Source organism: Peromyscus maniculatus, chromosome 2 (genome assembly GCF_049852395.1).
Source record: "Peromyscus maniculatus bairdii isolate BWxNUB_F1_BW_parent chromosome 2, HU_Pman_BW_mat_3.1, whole genome shotgun sequence".
NCBI classification, from domain to species: domain Eukaryota; kingdom Metazoa; phylum Chordata; class Mammalia; order Rodentia; family Cricetidae; genus Peromyscus; species Peromyscus maniculatus.
In genome coordinates, this window is record NC_134853.1 from 157,689,402 (window position 1) to 157,698,992 (window position 9,591).

A 9,591-nucleotide genomic window follows, 5' to 3' on the forward strand; every position below is an offset into this window, starting at 1 on the left:
TGTTTTATTGGACACAGGGTTCCATTCTATAGCCCACACTGGCCTGGAACTTACCATCTAACCCAGGCCATCCTTTATAGGCCATCCTTCTGCCTCAGTATTTGAAGTCCTAGAATTGCAGGCCTAAGTCACCTCTCCTGGCTCATATTCTCTACTGTATCTTTCTGTAATTTTTTTGGTTACTGTGACCATGATTTTATCTTTTGCATTGATAAAATTCAACCCAGGGCCTCGGTCACGCTGGAGAAGCATCTGCCTCTAACCCACATTTTCAGTCCCTTGACAGTTACCCAAGGACACCAAAGGGTTGTTCTTCAGACAGGAACCCCAAGTGTCCTTCCTTGATCACATTTCAGTCTCCTCAGTGTTTCTTCCCTCATGTCCACCCCCACCTGTGTGCCCTCCTGTGCTCCCCTGAAGGTCAGAGGATGACGCTTGGGAGTTGGTTCTCTCCTTCTACCTTGTTGAGGCAGGGTCCTTGTTGCTATTGCTGCTAAAGCTTTGAACTTGTGTCTGGCTGGCCCTCGGGCTTCTGGATGATTCTCCTCTCTCCACCCCCATTGTGGGGTGCTGGAATTACAGATGCTTGCACACCAGGGAATCAGCGTTTTACATGGGCTCTGAGGATCGAACTCAGGCCAGCAGGCTCCCATGGCAAGTCCTTCCCCGCACCGAGCTGTCTTTCTGCCTCTCCTCATATTCTGACATGGGGTCTTATGTATTTCAGCTGGCCATGAACTCACTATGTAGATGAGGATGACCCTGAACTCCTGATCCTCCAGCCTCGGTCTCTCAAATGCTGAGATTACAGGTGTGTACCACCAGGCCTGGTTTGTGCTGCTCTGGGGATTGAACCCAGGGCTTCGTGTACACTAGGCAAACACTCTATCAACTGAGCTACATCCCCTAGCCCTTCCTTAATGACCTTCTGAGAACCTGACTTCCCATAGGTGGGTGGGAGAGAGAGAAGACATTGGCCATCCCACGTCTCTCTGCTGTCTGCCTGAATTTTTTTTCAATTTTTAATTTTATTATATATTTATTATATAATAAATGAATGTGGCCAGACAAGTTTCTCCTCTTCCTTCCTCAACCCCGTCTAGACCCAGCAAACAGAAAGGAACACACCCCGAGGCTAAGCCAGGGAAATCCAGTACCTTACCAGAGGGACACGCTGCGTCACCCATGGCTCTGTGCATGCTCTCTTGTGGACTCTCACTCACAAGAGAGCGGAGGCTGCTTTTCCTCAGCTACTGTGGTGTTCTCCAGGCATCCTTCACTTACAGGAAACAGGAATCCAGTTTGAACTGACTTACTAGGAACTGGGGAGTTGGGTGCATGAGGCTTTGGGTTCTAGCCCGAGCACTAAGAAAAAGAGAAGTAGGTTTCATCAATTAATATAATTGAAAAATCTACACAGGCATGTCTCTGACTTCAGGCATGGCCAGATCCAGGTGCTAAAAGAATGTCTCATGCCTTGATCTTCTTCCTGGGCAAGTTCTTTGCACACTGTGGCCCTGTCCCCTGCCCGAGGGCTTAAGCTTGGGAACCCAGGAGAAAGCCACCCTCAACAGGAGTTCCAACAGGAGTCCCAGAATCCAATCTCATCGGCTTTGCTTAGGCCAGAACCAATCATTGCAGGCAGCCGGATGGAATATGCTAACTGGTCCTCCCTCCTTAAATCTCAAGGCATCAACCAGTCTCCACACAAGAGGGCTATGGGGGAGCAGTGATCACCCAAAGTGAAGACAGACCACTATCAGTCAGAAAGTGGGAAACGTACTGGGCACAGATATCCAGTGCTGGAGCCTAGGCCCCTTTAAGCGAACTTGGCAGAAGCTGTGGTAGAGAAATCACCGTTTACCCAGCCTAAGGCAGAAAAGAATAGAAATTGGGGTTGAGATTCAGAGTGAGGGCCATGGGGGGAGACAATGCAAAAATCAGCGGCCTCTGCCTGCTGGGGACTCCACCCACACACAGGGCTGAGCCTGCAGCCCCACCCTTGGGGTGGAGGGAAGGGCTTCACTCAAAGAGCTGGACCCCAGTAGCCACTGACCGCAATCTCTGGGGTGGCTGTGGGGGCTTTTTTTTTTTTTTTTTTTTTTTTGGAGGGCGAGGACATCCATCCCAGCTCTAGCATCCCAGGCATAGTATGGGGGACAGAATTTCATAGCTGCCATGCTGCGTCCTATCTGCCATCCCATGTGAGTCCTGCCAGCTCAAGCCGGCTGCCTGGAGGTCAATCGAATCTGCACCTATCGGCATGGCTGAGCTCCACGAGACTGGGAACCAGACCTTGGACACGACTGGCTCCTGCCCCTGTGGAAGGCCCCTTGGCAGGCAGCCAGCAGGCCAACACCCTGCTCCTGTGCCCAGACCTTCCTTATAGAGCTGGGATTCCAGGAGACCACAGAGGAGGACCCAGGCCTCTTCTCTGAGAGTTTGCTCTGAGAAGGCCCAAATAAACGGCAGCTTGTGCTCACGGCTCCCGAGGACACAGCCAATGGTGCCTGTTCTTAAGGTACCTGTTCCTGTGGTACACTGATGGGATGCCTGGGGACCAGCGGCTGCTAATCCAGCTGTCAGGATGACAAAGAGCTGAATGGGCCAACGGACACTTGGATAGACTCGGTTTTCTGTTCTCTTCTGCTCCCAACACTTCCCCTACCACATCTCTTTTTTCATCAGGTCAACCATTTGCCTGTGTGCTCAAAGCACAAACACACTTTGCCTCGTTGATTCCTGAACCCAGATCTGGTCAGAAACCCATCTCTGGAGGCCTTTCTCCAAGTGAGGCTCCCCAGTCACCCTCATCAGGACCACATGGATGTTTGTGAACTTTGTGGCTCTTTAGACCCCATCCAGGCCTAATACATCCACTTCTCTGAACACTGATGGCCGGCACTTTGAATTTTTTTTTTTTTTTTTTTTTTTTTTTTTTTTGGTTTTTCGAGACAGGGTTTCTCTGTGTAGCTTTGTGCCTTTCCTGGAACTCACTTGGTAGCCCAGGCTGGCCTCGAACTCACAGAGATCCACCTGCCTCTGCCTCCCGAGTGCTGGGATTAAAGGCGTGCGCCACCACCGCCCGGCGTTTTTTTGTTTTTTTGTTTTTGTTTTTTTTTGAGGGGGGACACTTTGCATTTTTAAAGGCTGGTGAGGAGGCCCATCAAGTAAAGGCACTTGCCATCAACCCTGACGACCTGAGTTTGATCCCTAGGACCCACATGGAGGGAAGAGAGAACAGGTTCTCAGAGTCCTTCAGCCTCCACATGTGTTCCATGACACACACACAGAATACATGTAATTTTTTAAAAAGGTTGTGGGGAATCCCCTCATTTACCCAGACTAGGAAACTTGATGGGGGGTCACTGATGCACCCCAGATCTTGGGAGGGACCTCTGTCATCAAAGCGTCATAGTTGGTTGTCATGTATACAGACACTCACCAGGCAGGGCCCCAACAGGAAAGTCCTGATTCATGAGACTCCGCCCCCTTTGGCCCTTCTATCAGGTAATTCAAAGTCTCCAGCTCTCCGAGTTACTGATTAACCCTGGGTTTCGAGTAAAGTAATAATAATAACTGAAGGGGACGACGTAAGCTGAGAAGCAAGCTGGACAACCAGGAGAGAAAGATGCCAGACGTCTGCTGTCAGCAGGTACCTGGAGAGAGCAGAGAGGAGGTTGGAGGTGTCTCCATGGGGCCAGAATCCATGCAAGTTCTGGCAGCACCGGTGGACACTCCTTGCGGATGCCCCTGCCCAGAACAGCCTCATCTCAGCAACTCCATGCCCAGAATATCCTGCACTAAGGCCCCCCAGCCTATCTCAGCAGGTGCCACCACCACGACCACCATCATTGCCTTGGGACCCACTGGGCGTCTCAGCATCTCTATGGAGGCCGACCTGGAATGCCTGGTGTGCAGAGAGCCTTACAACTGTGCCCGGTGCCCCAAGCTGCTGAGCTGTCAGCACACCTTCTGTGCTGTGTGCCTGAAGCTTCTGCTATACGTGCAGGAAGACACCTGGTCCATCCCCTGTCCACTGTGCCGAAAGGTCACCGCTGTCCCAGGAGGTCTTATCTGCAGCCTGCGAGACCAGGAGGCGATGGTGAGGCGGCTGGCCATGCCCTGCCCAGAGGTGCGCCTATGTCCCCAGGGGCTAGTGGGCTCTGCCACTTCAGCGGCGCGGCCAGCCAACTGGACAGGAGAAGATGATCAGGACACAGTGAATGTCAACCGTGTAGCTGCCCGGCGCCTGGCTGTACACCTGCTCCTGTTGGCTCTTCTCATTGTCCTCATCCTGCCTTTCATCTACCCTGGCGTCATCCGGTGGGTACTGGCCATCGTCATCGCCCTGGCGCTGCTGATGTCCACCCTCTTCTGCTGTCACCCTCACAGCCAGAGCAGCAGCTGGCCTTGCCCCAGGACTCTGTTCTGCAGAAAGCAAAAGCAAGCCCAGATCACTTCTATTGCCTAAGAGATCCGGATCCCTACAGGACCAGCGCTGCCATGGCTCCCCCTTCCCCAGATCTTACAACCCACACAGGAAAGGGGCTAAGAGCCTCCCTTTGAAATCACATACGAACTGGACTTGAATGCCAAAGCCAGACTGGCTGTGTTGGATCAAGGACTCAGTGCTGGGACGATGGGCTTGGACCTGCCTGCCTGCCCTTGTGTAGCATAGCTAAACTTTTAGGGGGGAAAGGGAGGAGACCAATTCCCTGAATGAGTGACTTCACAGGTGGTGGGGTCCCTACCCCTCTTCCTGAGCTCCTGGGTTTTGTATATATCACTCTGGACACATTGGGACATTTGGCCTTACTACAAAGCAAATAGAACCAGCGCTCTTTTGTAATCCTTGTAGCTGGCTGCCTTTTCTTGTACGGGTTTTCTTTTCTGTTTGGTGTGCCGCGAGGTCTGTGGCCATTTCTAGGTGTTGTGCATTCTCCTTCCTGGGATGCCAGAGCCCATGGGAGCGCTGCTGGGCTTTCTCCAGTCACTTGCTGTACCCATCCTAAACCCTCCACGGCAAAGGTCTCATCAGGGGTTCCCACAGGGTCCACCCCAGGGTGGGAGAGAAAGAAGCCACATGGAGGTGAACTTGTAAAGCTGGGGAGGGGGGGATACCCCAGGTTCAGCAGACAGAGTTGGGGAGGTGTGGAGATGGTAGGTCCAGGAATTGTCCCCAGACTCGCCACTGAGATCACCAGTTGTGTACCATCCAGACCAACTCATAGAATCTCAGGGTTATAAGGACAGAGAGAGAGAGAGAGAGAGAGAGAGAGAGAGAGAGAGAGAGAGAGAGAGAGAGAAGGAACCCAGCTCTCCATCAGACTCCCAGACCCACATGACCAAATGAAAGCTTTCCAAATGGTACCACCCTCCTTATCACATCTACAGTCCTATTTGCTCCTTTGCCATAAAGATAAGACATCTCGTAAATGCAACGGTCCTCAGCAATGACATCCCCCACCCCTCAGCCTCAGCGTGACAGTCACTAGAAAGGTCCCTGGGTCATCTCTTCAAGACCCTTTGAGCTTCCTCTTCACACAGGGAAGCATCTGCCCTCAGAAGTCAGCTCTGGTGGGTCCAGGTAAAGGGTCTGCCAGGGTGGAAATGGGAGGACAAGAGGTCCAGCATGGGAGCTGGGAGCATGGACTTCTGGCCCATCCATCAACATATGCCTGTGGCGACTATTGGCATATTGGAAGGTCTCTATGATTAGTGGCGACAGATGTGAAACTCCAGAGGGACTCTCCATTTCCTGAAATAGGAGAATAACAGGCAGACAGGGCACAGTTCATGGTGACAGGACCTTTGTCAGGAGTGATGAGAGGACTCTGCCACTGGTCAGTAGTCACATGCTGTTGGGCAAGGTCTCTGGCTCTCAACTTCCTTCCCTTTCCCCAGACTGAGTAAGTCTGACTCAATTAGCCTTTTTTTTTTTTTTGGCGGGGGGGGGGGGGGGGGGGGGGGGGGCGTGTCGAGACAGGGTTCCTCCATGTAGTTTTGGTGCCTGTCCTGGAACTCACTCTGTAGACCAGGCTGTCCTCGAACTCACAGAGATCCTCCTGGCTCTGCCTCCCAAGTGCTGGGATTAAAGGTGTGCACCACCACCGCCCAGCCTCAATTAGTCTTAAAAACCCCAGGATGTCCGAACTGCTCAGGGCGTGGCTCAAGCCACAGGTGAATGGAGGGGACAAACTCTTGTGAATGCCTGCAAGGAGGTCACAACACGGACTCCTGTCTCACTGTGTGGCAGGCTGAGGGTGGAGCTCAGTGGTAAAGTGTTTGCCCAGAAAATGTGAAGCCCTGGGTTCCATTCATCCCCAATGCCACGAAATAAATAAGTGCCCAAGTAAACAAAAGTCCATGTGCAGCACACTGTCCTGAACATCACAATGCCTCCTTACTTTTCTTAGGAGGTCGGGCAATTCTCAGTGCGGAAAGAGAGTGCTGGGGGTGTGTGCATGGACTCAGGCTCTTATAGTCAGCCAGCGTGAGCCTGGAGAATACCCTTTTCCAGAGGGTGAGCAGATGGAAAGGACTTTGGGTGTGTGCAGTTTGGGATGGCTGCCAGTCTGACAGCAAAGGGACGTTGTCTCCCCACCTACTCCTCCAGGCCCATTTTACTTCCTGGAAACAAAATCCACCCCGAAGTCTTCAGTTGATCAAGGAAATACCATTTGTTACCATTTGGTGGGAGCGTGTTTATCCAGCGCTCATAAGATAGCCAGGCGTTCCCCTAACAGCCAAGTTATGGGTCCCTAACAGCCTTGTGAAGTTGAAACCATGGTGCTCCCTCTTGCAGAGGAAGACACTGCACTGCCATCAGAGAGGTGGATTTTCCTGCTTAGGGTTGCACAGCCAGTCTATGCCAGAGATCTTTGGGGAATTAGCCCTGAGTTTTATCTCAACGTGAGGCCTCCTTTGTCCACAGAACGACCTGGAGACTGATCACCACCTATGGGCTTGGGAGAAATGCCATAGAAAATATGAGACAAACTCCAGGAACCGGAGATTCCGGGACTCAGAGATCAGCGTTTTAGAAGGAAGATTGATAAAAAACGGGATTAGCCTGCTGCCTCCCGCTCCAGCCTTCCCTGCAGGGAACCCCACTGGGGGGAACATTGGAGTACAGGCTTGAGGTGCATCCTCGTGATCACATGACTACTGTCCTGAGCCTTGGCTTGTGACCTAGACCCACAAGCTCCTTGTCGTTTCTGGCCCCCAACCAAGGCATCTTTGGGGTCTCTGGGCAAAGGTAGTCTAGCACTACAGTCCTCTGGCCCTTTGAAGCTGACCTGGTCCCATCTTCTGGAACTTCAAAGCTTGGGGACAGGGGTGCAGCCAAGGCCAGTGCTGTCCTGGAGAGGGCAGAGGAATGAGGCAGTGTGACAGGCGAGTGTGAGTGGAAGGAACCAGCTGAGAGGCCCTGGGCTCAGTGCTGGGCTCTGGCCCATGTTGGAGGAAGTTATGGAATGTATGGGAGCCTTGGTTTGTCCCCTTGATAATGGGAGGGTCGCTCGAGGTTCACCGAGAGACCTTGCCTTAAAAGAAAAGGGTGGAGAAAGACAGAGCAGAATGTTGATGCCCTCCTCTGACCTAAAATGAAGGTGGGGTACACCTCAGGGTACAGCACTGCTTTGAGAGCCTGGGTCCAACCTCCAGTAAAGAAAAGAGAATCCCTGGCATTTGTCCCTAGTCTGATACATTATTTTAATGCCTGCATCTCATATCCTGGTGATACACAACACGTTTTTAACCAGTCCATGAACACATGTTAATCATTCTCAGATCGCACCTGGAGAACACCATCTCCTTCAGGTCTCTGTGGAGAAGGTGGTGTGACGCCCTCCGACTCTGAAAGGTCACCCGGCAGGAGAGAACCATCCTTTTTTATGGATTCTGGGGGATGGAACCTCTGTCCCACTTTCTTATTCTTGAGACATGGTCTCACTAAATGATCTAGGATGACCTTTAACTCACTCTAAAGCCCAGAAAGACCTTGGGCCTGTGATCCCTCTGCCTTAGTCTTGGCAAGTCCTTCCAACAAGTAGCTGTGATTTCAGGCCTTCACCATCAGGCCTGATAATCTGTTTAAACAAAGGCAAATCAGGGCTTAGCTCAGGGCAGCTGCTAACTACATGAAGGACTCAATCTCTGTGTTATTTAGCAAATGTTGTGTTAGAAGGGTTTTTTGATTGACAGGATAGTTGCAGAGACAGCAGCGGGTACTTAGCAAAAATCCGTGTGCCCTTTGCCCTGGTTTCCAATCTTAACACTGATACATTTGTCAAGATTTTAAAAAATCGATATTGGTATTGACTAAAGCAGAGGCTCCATTGATCAGTTTCCTAATTAATGCCTTTATTGTCCCAAAACCCACTAGGGGACCACTTTGTACTGAGTGTAACTTATTTTCTAAAATTGCTTTCCATATTGATTTCATTTATCTATTGTTATTCCTTCCTCCATTAGCAAAGGAACCTGATTTTTTTTAACTTTTAGAATTACATTTATTTACTTATTTATATCAAGACTGTACTACATCAGCCTATGCTGAAATAGGAACAGCAGTTGTCTCATAACTGAAAGCCTGAGAACCTCTTAGTTGCTCAGGCCGAGGCTGAGTACTTCAGTCTGGAACCCTCTGGCCACTTCTGTCCTGAATTCCTCATAGCCAACAATAGGATCTTTCTAAATTCCGGTTTTTATGGGCGCGCGGGAGGGGGAGAGAGTGGGACAGGCCACCTCCGTGTGGCTATTGCCTGCCCTTAGTGATGCCCAGAATCTCAGCTGGAACCCCTCTGCCCTCCATAACTGATCCTTTTGACCTACAATAATCCGCTAGCTGTTCTTGGTCCTGATTGGCCGATAGGGAGATCAGGTGACGGAGGCTTATGACATTCTAGCGGGGGTCACAGACTCTCTGGGCTGGAATGCTGCGTGTCTGACCTGCTGGCTCGTTGTACTATTCCCACTTCCAGCTCCAACCTACCTTCCAGGAGAAAGAGCAACGGCCTTAAGAGTTCATTGCTTAGATCATGGTGACTCATATTCCAACCCTGACCAGGATGGCCGCCTACTCCCTCGCCTGTAAGACTAGGCGTGATGAAAATCCACAGGTTACCAGGGCAACAAGAGCCATCTTCCAAGTGCTGGGGGCACCGTCCCTGAGGCTTGGGCACAGAGCAGCGAATGAGGCACGGGAGACTCCATTTCTGGGCCTTTTAAGTGCGAGTGTGGGATACACAGATTGTAACTTGGCAAACAGGAAAACGATCAACTTCACAGTTTTAAGTACTCTGATTAAAATATTACGGGCCTGAATGCCTGGTGTGCCAATTCATGGCCTTGGAACAGGACCTGGCACATAGTAGGTGCTCAACAAATATTTGTTAAATGGCTAAAGCTGAGTGAGTGGTTAGGGAAGTCTCACAGGAATGGGGTCCCAAAGTGGAGGCCTGGGGGATGTAAGAGCTGCGTGTACAGACGGGCAGCCAGCATTAGAGAAAGTGAAAGAAGAATCAGGAGGCGCGAATGTTGCAAACTTCACAGAGCAGTGTATGCAGGAGAGAGGCTGCTTCTGGG

At 51.2% G+C, this 9,591-nt stretch overlaps 1 protein-coding gene across 1 annotated transcript; it reads left to right on the top strand.

The window, feature by feature from the left end:
- The first annotated feature begins 3,582 nt into the window (after nucleotides 1-3,582).
- Nucleotides 3,583-4,852, top strand: Rnf186 (ring finger protein 186). The gene has a single exon (XM_006980903.4). The coding sequence runs from the start codon at nucleotides 3,632-3,634 to the stop codon at nucleotides 4,472-4,474; it is 843 nt and encodes a 280-aa protein (XP_006980965.1). The 5' UTR covers nucleotides 3,583-3,631; the 3' UTR covers nucleotides 4,475-4,852.
- The last annotated feature ends 4,739 nt before the right edge of the window (nucleotides 4,853-9,591 follow it).

What these genes read in the sequence shown, in the direction of transcription:
- Rnf186 (XM_006980903.4), top strand. Translation starts at nt 3,632, where the DNA reads ATGCCAGACGTCTGCTGTCAGCAGGTACCTGGAGAGAGCAGAGAGGAG.